Source organism: Salvelinus sp. IW2-2015, unplaced genomic scaffold (assembly GCF_002910315.2).
Source record: "Salvelinus sp. IW2-2015 unplaced genomic scaffold, ASM291031v2 Un_scaffold875, whole genome shotgun sequence".
Classification (NCBI taxonomy): domain Eukaryota; kingdom Metazoa; phylum Chordata; class Actinopteri; order Salmoniformes; family Salmonidae; genus Salvelinus; species Salvelinus sp. IW2-2015.
In genome coordinates, this window is record NW_019942635.1 from 50,685 (window position 1) to 68,417 (window position 17,733).

At 45.1% G+C, this 17,733-nt stretch overlaps 1 protein-coding gene across 1 annotated transcript; it reads left to right on the forward strand.

Moving 5' to 3' along the window:
- Positions 1–2,019: 2,019 nt before the first annotated feature.
- LOC112069052 (wolframin-like) lies at positions 2,020–17,510 on the forward strand. Its single transcript, XM_024136314.2, has 10 exons — positions 2,020–2,167; positions 3,340–3,720; positions 5,373–5,449; positions 5,667–5,811; positions 6,187–6,360; positions 9,011–9,091; positions 9,179–9,333; positions 9,492–9,728; positions 13,660–14,535; positions 14,900–17,510. The coding sequence occupies exons 2-10, from the start codon at positions 3,342–3,344 to the stop codon at positions 15,683–15,685; spliced, it is 2,910 nt and encodes a 969-aa protein (XP_023992082.1). The 5' UTR covers positions 2,020–2,167; positions 3,340–3,341; the 3' UTR covers positions 15,686–17,510.
- Positions 17,511–17,733: the final 223 nt, after the last annotated feature.

The following is a 17,733-nucleotide window of genomic DNA, read 5'->3' on the forward strand; positions in this document are numbered from 1 at the left end:
GGCTGCGGTTCCACATTTTCTGGAATTTTCTGGTACGGAGATTTCTGCGCATGTGCAGGATTTTTTAACGTAGCTGCTGCCCACTCTGCTACCTACGTAGCTGCTGCCCACTCGGCGACCTACGTAGCTGCTGCCACTCGGCGCTACGTAGCTGCTGCCCACTCGGCGACCTACGTAGCTGCTGCCCACTCGGCGACCTACGTAGCTGCTGCCCACTCGGCGACCTACGTAGCTGCTGCCCACTCGGCGACCTACGTAGCTGCTGCCCACTCGCGACCTACGTAGCTGCTGCCACTCGGCGACCTACGTAGCTGCTGCCCACTCGGCGACCTACGTAGCTGCTGCCCACTCGCGACCTACGTGCTGCTGCCCACTCGGCGACCTACGTAGCTGCTGCCCACTCGGCGACCTACGTAGCTGCTGCCCACTCTGCTACCTACGTAGCTGCTGCCCACTCTGCTACCTACGTAGCTGCTGCCCACTCGGCGACCTACGTAGCTGCTGCCCACCTCGGCGACCTACGTAGCTGCTGCCCACTCGGCGACCTACGTAGCTGCTGCCCACTCGGCTACCTACGTAGCTGCTGCCCACTCGGCTACCTACGTAGCTGCTGCCCACTCGGCGACCTACGTAGCTGCGTCCCACTCGGCGAACTACGTAGCTGCTGCCCACTCGGCGACCTACGTAGCTCTGCCCACTCGGCTACCACGTAGCTGCTGCCCACTCGGCTTACCTACGTAGCTGCTGCCCACTCGGCTACCTACGTAGCTTCTGCCCACTCGGCTACTACGTAGCTCTGCCCACTCGCTACCTACGTAGCCTCTTCGCGTTCTTCATTGCTGCGACTTGCTTGCTAGTCTAGATTTCTGCTCTTCACTCCGTTGTCAGTTTAGTCTACATTTCACTGATCTTAGTAGCAGAAACCAATTTTGTCTGCAGTTTTCGGTTTGGCTCTTTGTTTCAATGTGGCGCCCTGGGCGAACACCCCTTTCAGCACCCGCGCCTGCCCTGGACGGTTGCCCGTACCTAAATCCGCTACTGATTTGTATTAGTCTATAAATAAATCTCTTTGCCAAAATTCGTCATCTCTCCCATGTCTTAATCGACTAGTATTTTTGAAAGTGTAAGGATAATAATTCAGCCATAGTTGTTCTGAAATGTTTATTGCTTGCCAACATTTTACTCCCTCTATGTTAAATAACGCACATACATTAATAATTAATTTCGGTTGCCTATCCTGACGTGAAGTTTGTTCTATAGAAAGTGTTTGACTCTGATGTGTGCCACAAAGTATTTGACTCTAGTCACAAAATTAAGGAAATTAGAGGGGGGGGGGTGAACTCTGGCAGGGGGGAGATTTTCGGCATAACACCTGTATCACTCCGGAGCCAGGTGCAATGTCGCGGCTCCCCGGTTCACACCCCGCCCCCAAGCTGGGCACCCGGACGAGAGCGAACCCGTGAAGGGAGATAGGAGAGACCTCTGTGACTGTCGCCCGGCTCTGCGGCAGCTCAAGGTTCATTGCGGGATATTAGAAATGCACTTAGACCTGCGACCAAGGAGACAGCCACAACAAATGATGTAACCAGGAAGAGCTAACGAGCAAGGAGGTAGGAGCTATGCAAATTTGAGTGGAACGTTTACATGAAAAGATAAAGGCTCTGGACATTCATTTACAATGTAAATTCTTATGACATGATGTGACTGAAGCATTCCCAATTTTACGCGTAACTGAACGTATGAGGTTTAGTGCTTATCGATGCATGTAGGTTATGGCACATCAAACCACGAAAAGATGTACAAATGTCATCAGCCAATTACCGTATTCTCTGAACCAGAGGCATTTCGATTATCTACTGGTGATGGCTGAAAGAGAATGCTCGGGAAATGGTTCGACTTCCTGTTTCTGTAGCCAATGAAATTAATAGAAAACGAAGGAGTCAATGAGAACGTCCAATCATAGGCGGAGTAGAAAGTGGGCGTTTATAATGTCTGTAGAGCTGAAGGAGTTCCCTCTCATCCATATAAGTAGAGTTTAATCACAGATGCGCTTGTGGAACGGAGTTGTCAAAAGTGAGATGACAAGGCCCTGAACAACTTAAACTGGACATTTCTAACAGAGTCTTATCGACTAGACGAAACACTGATTGAGTCTTTGACTGCAAAGGTGAGAGAATAAAGCTGACATTTTTGTTTTGGACATGCTGTACTCAGTGGTGTAAAAAATAAATAAAATGTAAGTACTACTTAAGTAGTTTTTGGGGGTATCTGTACTTTAAAACAATTGTGCCATCTGGTTTGCTTAATATAGGGAATGTGAAATAATTTAGACTTACTTTTGACACTTAAGTATATTTAACACCAAATACTTTTAGACTTTTACTTAAGTGACTTTCACTTTTACTTGAGTCATTTTCTATTAAGGTATTTTTTATTTCACTCAAGTATGACGGGTAATTTTTCCACCACGGGTTGTACCATAGTCAGAACTGCCAGCTCGTGGTCATATTTATGGTTCCTTTGTCGTTGACAGAAGAATAGATTTTAAAACGAGTGTCTGCATAAGGCGCTATAGATAAACGCATTTGCTAAATGCATATTTGTATAATATATTATTGTGTTTTCCACTAGATTTTAAACTGGTCACCAACTTTTAATAATGCATTCTAAAACGTTGATTCACCTGTCATTTGCTTATTAGCTTTGTTATTGATTGACTTTCCTACTGGTGGAGTCATTGGCTTGGGGGAGATCCCCAGCATTGCAGCAAAGCACGTCATGGTCACTCAAGCTCTTGCATGCCAACCAGCTTGTCACCCTCCTCTTATTGTGCTAGCATCTTCATGCTGTCTGAAGTAGAATTGGTGTTTAGGCAATTTATTGGTTAGAGTTTGGCTGGGATAGCTGAACTTGGACCATATGGCAATTTGGGGGACAAGAAAGGCAGTGAAACTGACACAGCGCCATGTTTTGGGGTTGAGAGACATGTCTTAGCACTTTGTCCTGAAGGGAAGCTATGGGCTCCCTTAGACAGTGACAGTTGAATGATTGGAGCAGAAGAGCAGAGTGTGTCATGCAGCTGTTGTGTCACTGCACCAGGTGTCCTCCTCACATTGACAATGTGGCCACTCTCTCTCTCCACTCCCCTGGCCACACTCTGCTGCAGCTGTGTCAACAGACCCTCGCTTCCAGCTGGCACGCCCCTCATGCATCGTTGTCCCTTCCTTGATTGATTACTGACAAGATTTTTGAATGATTCTGAAAAGCTCCATCTATAAAAGTTCAATGTTATTTACACCAGGCCGAGTTTAAACTATTTTATCCTCTTCTGTCTTTCAGACATGGAACCGTCACCCCCCAGCACCCCAACCACCCTGAAACCTAGCCCCACCTCCCCTCCCCCAGCTACCCCTAAATCTACCCAAGGCATTAGACCCACCTTGAACCTGCCTATATCCACCCCATCCATCCCGACCTCTCCGGTCTCATCTTCCTCCTCTTCTATTCCTGGTCCCCCTCTCTCTCCTTCCTCGCCCTCCCTCTCCACCCCTCCTGCCTCCCCCCTGCGACAGCCCATCAGGCCTGTCTCCCAGGCAGGACGATCCCAGCTCAATACTGCCAGCCGGTCAGCTGAGGAGAGGAGGGGGGCTGGTGCTGCTGGAGATACCCCGGTCAGCCCCCCTACTACCCCTCTACGACAGGCTTCAGTAGCTCAGCCAGGTGAGTACAGCCAAAGAGACACACACAACACATTACAACACAACACATTACAACACAACACATTACAACACAACACATTACAACACAACACATTACAACACAATACATTACACTGCAACTGTAAGGACCAACGACTGAGATGAGAAACAGGTACAGGGAGTCAACATTTAATGAAGAACAGACATGAAACAAGACAGCCCCAGCGTCAGCACACGGGCAAAACAACGACATTCCACAATCAATGCAGCAGCGGGGAACCGAGATGGGGAACTGACAAATGTAGGGGAGGTAATAAACAGGTGATTGAGTCCAGGTGAGTCCAATAATACGCTGATGTGCGTGACGGGAAAAGGCAGGTGTGTGCGTAATGATGGTGGCAGGAGTGCATAATACAGGGGAGCCTGGCGCCGTTGGGCGCCAGGGGGGGGAAAAGCGGGAGCAGGCGTGACAGCAACACAACACATTACAAAGAACACAACACTTTACAAAAGAACACATCAATACATTACAACACATTACAACACAACACAACACATTACAACACAACACAACACATTACATTACATTACAACACAACACATTACATTACAACACATTACATTACAACACATTACATTACAACACAACACATTACATTACAATACATTACAACACAGCACAACACATTACATTACAACACAATACATTACAACACAGCGCATTACAACACAGCACATTACAACACAGCACATTACAACACACAACACATTACAACACAACACAACACAACACATTACAACACAACACATTACAACACACCAAAGCTCAGACAACAATAATAACCATACCACGTATTTGTGATAAACGTGTTGGTGTCGTGTCAGTGCCAGGGGGTGAGGAGTAGATGTTGAGTGAGTTAAATAAACTGTTATTTTAGGGCTGAGGCGCAGGGCTGGGCTAGGTCCACAATGCTGCCAGGAATCGATGGCTTGTAAGGGAAGGAACTGGATGCATGTAGAAGCACAGCACATGCGGGCGGTTCCCTCTGCTCCTTAGTGACACAACACAGATTTACCACCTCTAGAAGCTTTATACAGTACAGAAAGACCTCACTTAGCCTATATAGTATAACAAGGGCTCTAAAACACATTTGACCAACATTTGCCTGCTCATAGTTCTTTAAAATCACGATCATGCACATCAGATGATGTCATCAGTGATTTCATCTGAAACATGTATCTTCTGCTCTTTGACTCCAAAACATATGATGATGTTGCTGGAGATGATGAATTTGATGTTGAAAAGGGTGGAAGTTTCCTTTACAAATACACAAACGGTATTAGAGATGGGAAGAAGGACAGGTGTCAGTAACGGTTAGAGAGACTGTCTGKKGGGGGGGGGGGGGGGGGGGGGCGCTACTGAAGTGGGCTCTGTTCAGTGACAGTTGTTGTGCGCAGTTAGCATCTGTCTACAGGAAGGAACATCCTGCTCTTAATGAATAACACAACTGCTCAAGACTGCTACTGTTTGTGTGAGTCATACTGTATGCATCTGTTGTTTCCTAAAATGCTATGCAACATCTGTTACTGTATGTATCAATGCTGCCGGTCACCATGTAATAACCTTGTGCCAATAACCATCATGATGAATATATGGGTGTTGTGTCTGTGTAGAGGAGCCAGAGGAGGAGCTGAGTGTGGAGGAGCTGGAGGAGAGGGCCAAGTCTGGAGATGCCAAATCTCAGAGTAGGGTGAGTATTACCCATAGTCCACCTCAGAGAGACCACCAGAGCAAACATGAATAGTCCTAACATATGAACTACAACGGGTCTTCATAAGGACCCATTGTCAGTGTGGGCAGAACTGCAGATTAATTTAGTGTGATTAGAATTGTTTGCATCATCCCACATCTGGCAAGTTTCTTTGAATGTGCACATATTGTAGGTGATATATATTGTCTGTGTGTAGATGGGCCGGTACTACTTGGCCCTGGCTGAGGAGAGAGATGAGGAGGTGAACAACTGTACAGCAGTGAGCTGGCTGGTGCAGGCCACCAAACAGGGCCGCAAGGACGCAGTCAAGATGCTACAGCGCTGCCTAGCAACCAGGAAAGGTGAGGGGGCGCGGCCTAAACCACTAACAGGAAGCATGGTTAGGTGTAGGGTGTAGTTACCCCTAAACTCTGATCTTAGATCAGTTCAGCATTTCCCCCTACTAATGGTTAAGGTTACAATTTGGGGGAGGGGAAGCTGATCCTAGATCTGTACCTAGGGGAAACTTCACCCTGGAACAGTATGGCGAACTAGAGCAAATCAAGATAATATTTTTGAATTGCGTCTGAAAAAGTACAGTGTGCAATTAAATGGAGTATGCACTTAAACGATAAGAACTTATCAAGAGTCAACTGTCATTGGGAATGTTGAACTGATTGTTTCAGTGCATGGCGTTTATTATGAGGCATTAAGGTTGAGTTTGTGGTTACCATTAGGCATCACGTCAGAGAACTTTGAGGAGGTGAAGAAGCTGTGTACGGAGACAAGATTTGAGAGAGGAGTGAGGAAGGCTGCTCTGGTCATGTACTGGAAGCTCAACCCAGAGAAGAAGAGAAGGGTGGCAGTGTCTGAGATGCTGGAGAACGTGGAACACGTCAACACTGAGCCAGGTACTGTACTGACATGACATACAGTACCAGTCAAACGTTTGGACACACCTACTCATTCAAAGGTTTTTCTTTATTTTTACTATTTTCTACATTGTAGATAAATAGTGAAGACATCAAAACTATGAAATAACCCATATGGAATCATGTAGTAACCAAAAAACTGTTTTAGATTTTAGATTCTACAAAGTAGCCACCCTTTGCCTTGATGACAGCTTTGTACAATCTTGGCATTCTCTCAACCAGCTTCACCTGGAATGCTTTTCCAACAATCTTGAAGGAGTTCACACATTTGCTGAGTACTTGTTGGCTGCTTTTCCTTCACTCTGCGGTCCAACTGATTGTTTCAGTGCATGGCGTCTGTGCATCCAACTCATCCCGAAACTATCTTAATTGGGTTGAGGTCGGGTGATTGCGGAGGCCAGGTCATCTGATGCAGCATGATCACTCTCCTTCTTGGTCAAATAGCCCTTACACAGCCTGGAGGTGTGTTTTGGGTCATTGTCCTGTTGAAAAACAAATGATAGTCCCACTAAGCCCAAACCAGATGGGATGGCGTATCGCTGGAGAATGCTGTGGTAGCCATGCTGGTTAAGTGTGCCTTGAATTCTAAATAAATCACTAACAGTGTCACCAGCAAAGCACCGCCACACCTCCTCCTCCATGCTTCACGGTAGGAACCACACATGCAGAGATCATCCGTTCACCTGCTCTGTGTCTCACAAAGACACGGCGGTTGGAACAAAAAATTTGGATTCATCAGTCCAAAGGACAGATTTACACCATTGCTCGTTTCTTGGCCCAAGCAATTCTCTTCTTCTCATTGGTGTCCTTTAGTAGTGGTTTCTTTACAGCAATTGGACCATGAAGGCCTGATTCACGCAGTCTCCTCTGAACAGTTGATGTTGAGATGTCTTCGAATACTCATACTAACTGTAGTATTTGTGATGTGAATTGGGTATATAGTATGGTTATTGGTCATAGTATGGATATAGTTAGTATGCGAAAAGCTTCCGGATGTCGTACTAAACTCGCTAAAATATGAAGTATACAGAGGACACTATTTCGTACTTTAGGGCCCATGACGCAATTTTTCAGGAAATGGGCGTGGCTTCACACCATTTTCAGATTTGAAGAAAATGGCGGAAAATATGCAGCCGAAGTACGAGAGCGCAAACAAATTCATTGCTTTAACTAATTATGACAAATGTTAAGAAAATGTTGAACAATGAAATAAAGTATTGACTTTTCAAATAAGTTACCTTACACGTTATGTTGACTGACAATTTGTTAGCTACATTGTCCTTACGAACTAAATAGCATATCATTACAGCAGTATGTACCGGTATGTTAGCTAGCAACCTAACGTTAGTTGGCTACTTATACATCAAAATTGCCAGGATATTAACTATAGGCTATCTAACTAACTACCCAACAGTTGTTGACATGATTATTCCCGTCATTCTTAGCTGAATGGAATAGTCATTGTGCGTTCTCAATGGACATTCGGGTGGTTTCGTAAATTCGCTCCGGCAATCTACTCCGATTTCAGAGCACTCGTCTGAGTGTACCAGAGCGCAGAAAAGTGAATTTACAAGCGTTCAACACCCATTGAATGTGGCCGATGTCAGTAAACGTCTGCAAAAAAAGTGTAATTAAATTGTTGCCAGCAGCACAGTTAGTCACCAACACTCTAGATAACATGACAACTGCCTAACCATCTCTGCTAGGGTGAGTAAAATGGTCAGAGTGGTCTCATTTGTGTCTGTAAGAAGCTAGCCAACGTTAGCTTGGGTGCTTGACTGCCGTTGTTAGGTCAGAACGCTCAAATCAACCCTACTCCTCGGCCCAAGCCTCCAGTGTGCTCTCTGAATTTACAAACGGACAACCTGACAGCGCTCTGAATTCACGAGCACACTCTGGCACTCCAAATTGAATTTAAGAACACATCCGAAGTCGTATAATGTAATTTGTTGCGCTAACTAGCTAGCAAGAAGTTGCATAGCAACAGCATCAACTTCCAGTAGACAGGTGACGAGCTAGTACGCTCAACTAAAAGGATACCGTTCGTTTACAGTATACTAAAATGATGTTCCGGATTGACTGACCTTCATGTAATGATGGACTGTTTCTCTTTGCTTATTTGAGCTGTTCTTGCCATAATATGGACTTGGTCTTTTACCAAATAGGGCTATCTTCTGTATACCAACCCTACCTTGTCACAAAACAACTGATTGGCTCAAATGCATTAAGAAGGAAATAAATTCCACTAATTAACTTTTAACAAGGCACACCTGTTAATTGAAATGCATTCCAGGTGACTACTAAAGAAAAAGTAGTCACCTGGAGTCACCTACATTCAAGAAGCATATCAAACTGGGATAATGTTGTAGGTTACACTGGCAAGTACAATAATATTATATTTACCAGAGCATATTATTTAATTATAAATCTGATTATTTCACATGGAGATGTGGGAATCTAAAAGGCTAGCTAGCTTATTGGCTATGTTAGCCAGCTAACTACCAAGGGGGAGACAACCAACTTTCAAGTCAAACGAGAAGACAACAAGAGAACCTCTGCTATTGCAGTGTTACCAAAAGGTGCACATTAGTAAAAACTTTGTGTTTCTCTGTAATTCCTCCACCCCAAGATGACGCTGCCTCCCAGGGCCCCATATCCAGCTCTATGCAGAAACAGAGGAGAGTTCTGGAGAGCCTCGTCACCAGCAAAGGTTGGTGTGTGTTTGTGTTATAGGATCAAATGGAAAGGTAATGTAATAGTGAGTAAGGACTACCTCTCTCTCTGTGTGTCTCTGCAGCTAGTTGCTATGACGTGGGTCTGGATGACTTTGTAGAGACCACTAAGAAGTACGCTCAGGGCATCCCCCCCTCTCCCACCATGGCTGGGGACGGCGGTGACGATGACGATGATGAAGCTGTGAAGAACCCAGACGCCTTGCCCCTTCACAAGAAGGTCTGAACCTTTTTATCTCTCTGGGAATGCATGTGTTTATAACATCTTCACACACAGACGTAATTATCTTGCTCATGGATTTACCCTCTCTGTCTCTCTGTCTCGCTCTCTGTCACTCCCTCTCCACCTCCCTTTCTCTCCCCCTGCCTCTGCCCTAGGTGTTGAAGTTCCCCCTACACGCCCTGTTGGAGATCAAGGAGCACCTGATTAACTGGGCGTCCCGGGCAGGCATGCAGTGGCTCAGTGCCCTCATCCCCACGCACCACATCAACGCTCTCATCTTCTTCTTCATCATCAGCAACCTCACCATCGACTTCTTCATCTTTCTCATCCCCCTGCTCATCTTCTACCTGTCCTTGTTCTCCATGGTCATCTGCACACTGCGCATCTTCCAGGTGGGATACCCTTCACACGGCTCTGGCCTTAGAGCAGAGGAACTGAAAGAGGATAACCTGTCGTTATCCTGTAACAAACTAGCAAGTACTCTCATTTATGGAGTACTTGACCTTTGGTGTTTTCTTGAAAAACAGAATGAAAATGGTTAGTAGTATGTAACTGCTATGGTAAGTTATTCCATGACAGCTATAGGATTTGTGGTTCAGTGCGTAAAGAGCTGTTGGTGTTCTTGTTCTGTAAAGAGTTGTTCTTGTTCTGTAAAGAGTTGTTCTTGTTCTGTAGAGAGCTGTTGGTGTTGTTCTTGTTCTGTAGAGAGCTGTTGGTGGTGTTCTTGTTCTGTAGAGAGCTGTTCTTGTTCTGTAGAGAGCTGTTCTTGTTCTGTAGAGAGTTGTTCTTGTTCTGTAGAGAGCTGTTGGTGTTCTTGTTCTGTAAAGAGTTGTTCTTGTTCTGTAGAGAGCTGTTGGTGTTGTTCTTGTTCTGTAAAGAGCTGTTGTTCTTGTTCTGTAGAGAGCTGTTGGTGTTGTTCTTGTTCTGTAGAGAGCTGTTGTTGTTCTTGTTCTGTAAAGAGATGTTGTTCTTGTTCTGTAGAGAGCTGTTGGTGTTGTTCTTGTTCTGTAGAGAGCTGTTGTGTGGTGTTCTTGTTCTGTAGAGAGCTGTTCTTGTTCTGTAGAGAGTTGTTGGTGTTGTTCTGTTCTGTAAAGAGTTGTTGTTGTTCTTGTTCTGTAAAGAGTTGTTCTTGTTCTGTAGAGAGCTGTTGGTGTTGTTCTTGTTCTGTAAAGAGCTGTTGGTGTTGTTCTGTAAAGAGCTGTTGGTGTTGTTCTGTAGAGAGCTGTTGGTGTTGTTCTTGTTCTGTAGAGAGTTGTTGGTGTTGTTCTGTAGAGAGTTGTTGGTGTTGTTCTTGTTCTGTAAAGAGCTGTTGGTGTTCTTGTTCTGTAGAGAGCTGTTGGTTTGTTCTTGTTCTGTAAAGAGCTGTTGGTGTTCCTGTTCTGTAGGAGTTGTTGTGTTGTTCTTGTTCTGTAAAGAGCTGTTGGTGTTCTTGTTCTGTTAAAGAGCTGTTGGTGTTCTTGTTCTGTAGAGAGCTGTTGTGTTGTTCTTGTTCTGTAAAGAGCTGTTGTTGTTCGTTGTGATGTTTGTGTTGTTCTTGTTCTGTAAAGAGCTGTTGGTGTTCTTGTTCTGTAGAGAGTTGTTGGTGTTGTTCTTGTTCTGTAAAGAGCTGTTGGTGTTGTTCTTGTTCTGTAAAGAGCTTGTGGTGTTGTTCTTGTTCTGTAAAGAGCTGTTGGTGTTGTTCTTGTTCTGTAAAGAGCTGTTGGTGTTCTTGTTCTGTAGAGAGTTGTTGGTGTTGTTCTGTAAAGAACTGTTGGTGTTGTTCTTGTTCTGTAAGAGCTGTTGGTGTTGATCTTGTTCTGTAAAGAGCTGTTGGTGTTGATCTTGTTCTGTAAAGAGCTGTTGGTGTTCTTGTTCTGTAGAGTTGTTGGTGTTGTTCTTGTTCTTGTAAGAGCTGTTGGTTTGTTCTTGTTCTGTAGAGAGCTGTTGGTGTTGTTCTTGTTTGTAGAGAGCTGTTGGTGTTGTTCTGTAAAGAGCTGTTGGTGTTTCTTGTTCTGTAGAGAGTTGTTGGTGTTCTTGTTCTGTAGAGAGTTGTTGGTGTTGTTCTGTAAAGAGCTGTTGGTGTTGTTCTTTGTTCTGTAAAGAGCTGTTGGTGTTCTTGTTCTGTAAAGAGCTGTTGGTGTTGTTCTTTTTCTGTAAAGAGCTGTTGGTGTTGTTCTTGTTCTGTAAAGAGCTGTTGGTGTTGTTTCTGTAAAGACTGTTGGTGTTCTTGTTCTGTAGAGAGTTGTTGGTGTTCTTGTTCTGTAAAGAGCTGTTGGTGTTCTTTTGTTCTGTAAAGAGCTGTTGGTGTTGATCTTGTTCTGTAAAGAGCTGTTGGTGTTCTTGTTCTGTAAAGAGCTGTTGGTGTTCTTGTTCTGTAAAGAGCTGTTGGTGTTGTTCTTGTTCTGTAAAGAGCTGTTGGTGTTGTTCTTGTTCTGTAGAGAGCTGTTGTGTTGTACGTGTTCTGTAGAGAGCTGTTGGTGTTCTTGTTCTGTAAAGAGCTGTTGGTGTTCTTGTTCTGTAGAGAGTTGTTGGTGTTGTTCTGTAAAGAGCTGTTGGTGTTGTTCTGTAAAGAGCTGTTGGTGTTCTTGTTCTGTAAAGAGCTGTTGGTGTTGATCTTGTTCTGTAAAGAGCTGTTGGTGTTGATCTTGTTCTATAGAGAGCTGTTGGTGTTGTTCTTGTTCTGTAGAGAGCTGTTGGTGTTCTTGTTCTGTAAAGAGCTGTTGGTGTTGTTCTTGTTCTGTAGAGAGCTGTTGGTGTTGTTCGTGTTCTGTAAAGAGCTGTTGGGGTTGTTCTTGTTTCTATAGAGAGCTGTTGGTTGTTGTTCTTGTTCTGTAAAGAGCTGTTGGTGTTCTTGTTCTGTAGAGAGCTGTTGGTATTGTTTTTGTTCTGTAGAGAGCTGTTGGGTGTTGTTCTGTAAAGAGCTGTTGGTGTTCTTGTTCTGTAGAGAGCTGTTGGTGTTGTTCTTGTTCTGTAGAGAGCTGTTGGTGTTGTTCTGTAGAGAGCTTGTTGGTGTTGTTCTGTAAAGCGCTGTTGGTGTTGTTCTTGTTCTGTAAAGAGCTGTTGGTGTTCTTGTCTGTAGAGAGCTGTTGGTGTTGTTCTTGTTCTGTAAAGAGCTGTTGGTGTTGTTCTTGTTCTGTAAAGAGCTGTTGGTGTTGATCTTGTTCTGTAAAGAGCTGTTGGTGTTGATCTTGTTCTATAGAGAGCTGTTGGTGTTGTTCTTGTTCTGTAGAGAGCTGTTGGTGTTCTTGTTCTGTAAAGAGCTGTTGGTTGGTGTTCTTGTTCTGTAAAGAGCTGTTTGGTTGTTCTTGTTCTGTAGAGAGCTGTTGGTGTTGTTCTGTTTCTGTAAAGAGCTGTTGGGGTTGTTCTTGTTCTATAGAGAAGCTGTTGGTGTTGTTCTTGTTCTGTAGAGAGCTGTTGGTGTTTTCTTGTTCTGTAGAGAGCTGTTGGTATGTTCTTGTTCTGTAGAGAGTTGTTGGTGTTGGTTCTTGTTCTGTAGAGAGCTGTTGGTGGTGTTCTCTGTTCTGTAGAGAGCTGTTTGGTGTTGTTTCTGTAAAGAGCTGTTGTTTGGTGTCTTGTTCTGTAGAGAGCTGTTGGTGTTGTTCTTGTTCTGTAGAGAGCTGTTGGTTGTTGTTCTGTAAAAGCTGCTGTTGGTGTTGTTCTTGTTCTGTAAAGAGCTGTTGGTGTTCTTGTTCTGTAGAGAGCTGTTGGTGTTGTTCTGTAAAGAGCTTGTTGGTGTTGTTCTTTGTTCTGTAGAGAGCTGTTGGTGTTGTTCTTGTTCTGTAGAGAGCTGTTGGTGTTTGTTTGCTGTAAAGAGCTGTTGGTGTTGTTCTGTAAGAGCTTGTTGGTGTTGTTCTTGTTCTGTAGAGAGCTGTTGGTGTTGTTCTGTAAAGAGCTGTTGGTGTTGTTCTTGTTCTGTAGAGAGCTGTTGGTGTTGTTCTTGTTCTGTAAAGAGCTGTTGGTGTTGTTCTGTAGAGAGCTGTTGGTGTTGTTCTTGTTCTGTAAAGAGCTGTTGGTGTTGTTCTGTAGAGAGCTGTTGTTCTTGTTCTGTAGAGAGCTGTTGGTGTTGTTCTTGTTCTGTAGAGAGCTGTTGGTGTTGTTCTATAAAGAGCTGTTGGTATTGTTCTTCCAGAACTCCATGATGACTTACAGGTAGTTAAAAAAAAAATAGTAGTGGTAGTGGGTTGCTAGGTAACGATGTAAATGATGCCGCTTTATATGAACGTGGCCATGTGTATGTTGTCTCATATATCATGGGCAGGAGAGGCTCTAACAATGGGAAATCCAAACCACCCATTGTATAATGAGTGTTCAGTGTGTAAAGAGCTGTTGGTGTTTTGCTTCCAGAACTCCAAGGCGTGGGAGAACTTCCGGGCCCTTACAGACCTGCTGTTACGTTTCGAGCCCGGCCTGGACCTAGAGCAAGCTGAGAGTAACTTCGGCTGGACCCACCTGGAGCCCTACCTCTACTTCCTGCTGTCGGTGGTCTTCGTGGTCTTCTCCTTCCCCGTGGCTGACAAGACCTGGATCCCCTGCTCCGAGCTGGCCACCGTGGCCCTGTTCTTCACCGTCACCTCCTTCCTCAGCCTCCAAGCCTCCGCTGAGCTCTTCGCCCGCCGCGCCCTGCTCACAGAGGTCTTATCGGGGGTCTGTGCCCTTACACAACTATTACCCGATAGTGTCTGGTTCCTGCGGGTGTTAGGAACAACGTTTGTGACGGTGCCGCTAGGGGAGATGGTGGCGCTGAACGTGGGCGTGCCGTGTCTTCTCTACGGGCACCTGATCTACCTGCTGTTCCGCATGGCCCAGCGGAGGGGCTTCAGGGGCACCTACCTCTGCCTCGTACCCTACATGGTCTGCTTTGTCTGGTGTGAGCTCTGCCTGGCCCTGCTCCACTCCTCCTCCACCATCGGTCTGATTCGGACCTGTGCGGGCTACCTCCTCTTTCTGTTCGCAATGCCTGTCCTCACCTTGGGCTTGGCGGCCATGTTGCTCTTCAAGGTCCTCCAGTGGTTCATGGCTCTGGAGATCACCAAGATGCTGGTGACTCTGACTGTGTGCGCGGTCCCGGTGGTGTTGCGGTTGTGGACGCGGGTCAGCCTGAACCCGCTGGCGGTGGTGCGGTTCCTGTCACGGAGCAGCGTGGTAAAGCTCATCCTGGTGTGGCTAAGTGCTTTGTTGATGTTCTGCTGGATGTATGTCTACCGCTCAGAAGGCATGAAGGTAATCACAAGAAGTAGTTTGCTACATTATGCTACATTATGCCCAAAGCGCTAATTAAAACAAAATACAGGTTATATTTACAGCAGAGTGCTATTTACAGCAGAGTGCTATTTACAGCAGAGTGCTATTTACAGCAGAGTGCTATTTACAGCAGAGTGCTATATACAGCAGAGTGCTATATACAGCAGAGTGCTATATACAGCAGAGTGCTATATACAGCAGAGTGCTATTTACAGCAGAGTGCTATTTACAGTGTTCAAATGTAACAACATAAAGAATACATTAAGTGTATGAAAAGCGTTAAATGCAATACATTAACAATCTCAATATAAAGTTAAATCAAATGTGAATGTTTGTTGAACAGGTGTATAACTCCACCCTCACGTGGCCGGAGTACAGTAACCTGTGTGGGCCCAAGGCCTGGAAGGAATACAACATGGCTCAAACTCAGATCCTGTGTTCTCACCTGGAGGGCCACCGGGTCACCTGGACGGGACGCTTCAAATACGCCCGCATTACCGACATCGACAACGGAGCCCAGTCCGTCATCGGCCTACTTCCTGTGTTCGTAGGGAACTGGATGAGATGTCTCTATGGTGAGGCCTATCCCCTCTGTGAAAACACCACCGACCCCACTGCCCCTCACCAGGCCCTTCCCGCACCTCTTCCAGAAGACCCCTTATGCAAACTGAAAAAGCTGGCCAAGCACGAGTGCCACGTGAAGCACTTCGACCGCCACAAGTTCGAGGTGACCTTGGGCATGCCCCTGGAGAGGAAGAGTAAGAACGGGACCATCATAGAGGACGAGGACGCCACCAAGGACATCGTCCTGAGGGCCAGTAGTGAGTTTGGCCCAGTGCTGCTGCACCTGAGCGCTGGCAGCTTGGTAGAGTTCAGTACGGTTCTAGAAGGACGCTTGGGCTCCAAGTGGCCTGTGTTTGAGCTGAAGGCCATCCACTGTCTGACGTGTGCAGACGCCCGCGTGCCCAGCGGCAGGCAGTATAAGATAGAACACGACTGGAGGCGCACGGCCCAGGGGGCACTGCAGTTTGCCTTTGACTTCTTCTTCAACCCCTTCCTCACCGCACGGCTGGAGCAGGACACTGAGACACAGACCACACAGGGCAGAGGAGGAGTGGACCAAGGCTAGTGGTGGATAAATGCAGAGGACTGTACACTATGTGGAGTGTATAAGTGTACACTATGTGCAGTGTGTAAGTGTACACTAAGAGAACTGATTCCAGTATGGATTGTAAGTAATGCATCATGTCGACCACTATCAGGAGTGTGAGTGTACACTATGTGGATTGTACACTGGGAATGTACACACAATCACATAAAGGTTTGTCAGTAAGACATGCATTATGTCTCCCTATAGAAGTCTGTGGTTCTGCAGGGTGTTTTCCACTATGCTGGAGTCCCAGTACCGCGGTTCAACTGCTTCTAGTGGGGGGGTGTCTGCTCTATGAGCCCCTACTGTAGACTAGTAAAACCAGCTTAGAATCATAGTTGAATCATAGTGTTCGTAGTGTGTGAGTGTTTTCATAGCTGCTGAGTCATAGTGGGAGAGGATAATATCACAGAACATAACGAAACCACTGAATTACAAAGGATGGAGACAATTTACACTAACTTTACACTTTCATACACCACAAACACAATCACTTCCACACAAATACACACACCACCTCAACCTCCTCATTCATAGCCAGTGTTTTCGGTCTGTCAACGTTTGAGAAAGTGTGTGGGACAATGCCGATCAACATTGTGGTCAATAAGCTTATTGACTTGCTCTTGACATGCAGTCCAAATGTCTAATTCTGCCATTCAACCACATAGTCCTGCCGTTTGCATCCATGACACTAAGGGCTAGATCATCATATTCGCACTAGCCGACACCCACATAACTGTGTCAGAGCTGTCAAATCCACAAGCGGCTCCTGGTATTATACCTAGCAGACATTGCCATTGGCTGCATGGAGTCGCATTAAGAGAAATCCCATGCAGCTTTGTTTTACAAGTTTGAACACTGGAATATGAGATGTAATCCACACCTCAATTAGGCTGATAGAAATCCTCATTATTTAGTTGAATGATTTTTCAATTTGAGCGTAATTATTTCTATATAGCCTTCACTTTCTCATTCTGAACTTCTAGCGTGAGTGGGACGGGTGTGGCTTCGTGACAATGATCAAGAGCAGCCGCTCACTGATTTGACAGCTCCAACACAGTTCCACCTCCGACACCGCCAAAACATCCGCTGGTTAACGATCTGATTGAATCTAGGCCTTACTGGAAATGTTTTTGTCTGTTTGACTTATCAAGTCTGTTTACATATGAAGTAAAAGTAGGACTTTTTAACTACATTTAAAATACTTAATAGTGTTTGTGTTTTACGTATGAATTGTATTTTCAAAATGAACTGCCTTTTTTTACAGTTTGAGGCCTTAATTCAGTTTCATTTTAGGTACTTGTAAAGAATTGTACAGTTCTTGAATATTTTTTTGTTTTCTTAAATAGTTTTTCATTATAAGATCATGATGGAGAAACAAATGGACGTAAACTGTTCCAGTTGTCTCCTTAAATATTGAGCTTTAATCATTGTCATGTTGAGACTCTTCTTGTTGTGAATATTAATTGCCCTGTCTATTCAAATCACATTGGTAAATAGTTCTGATGCCACATTAACCTAGCAGCGTATAGGCTACTGAAATCCTGTCAGCGTTTCTCTTTACAGAGAATGACATATTCAACCTCCGATAGTTGACCTGTATCAAAGTGCACTTGTGTCCAAATAGATTTTTGCTGGTGTGCCTTGTTGTCCCTCCCTGCTGTGTGGGGTTCTGTTCTGATCTGATCCCACAGTTCCAGTCTGCAGCAGGCCTCTAATGATGAGGTCACTGTCACAGGATGTGATGTCACTATTGTAACCCTCTACTCTACCGTGACCAATAAACCAATCATGGAAATGTAAACCTCTCCTAAAGGGTTATTGCAATCACACATGCAAAGTTCTGATTCGGCGTCATTGTTGTAATGACAGTGTATTACCACTAGGTGATGGTCAAGACTACAACACAGACTCATCCACCCCGGGACTGTTTTAGTGATGTAGTTCAAATGTATTGATCCATATGAAGACTCATGTTGCAGCTACACTTCTATAAAGTACACAAACAGCAAAGAATAAATTATTAG

Bases quoted from the DNA above. Each gene is read 5' to 3' on its own strand.
- LOC112069052 (XM_024136314.2), top strand. From the start codon at position 3,342: ATGGAACCGTCACCCCCCAGCACCCCAACCACCCTGAAACCTAGCCCC. The intron at 5,812-6,186 runs GTGAGGGGGCGC...GGTTACCATTAG, and splicing joins CTGCCTAGCAACCAGGAAAG to GCATCACGTCAGAGAACTTT. The intron at 9,334-9,491 runs GTCTGAACCTTT...CCTCTGCCCTAG, and splicing joins CCTTGCCCCTTCACAAGAAG to GTGTTGAAGTTCCCCCTACA.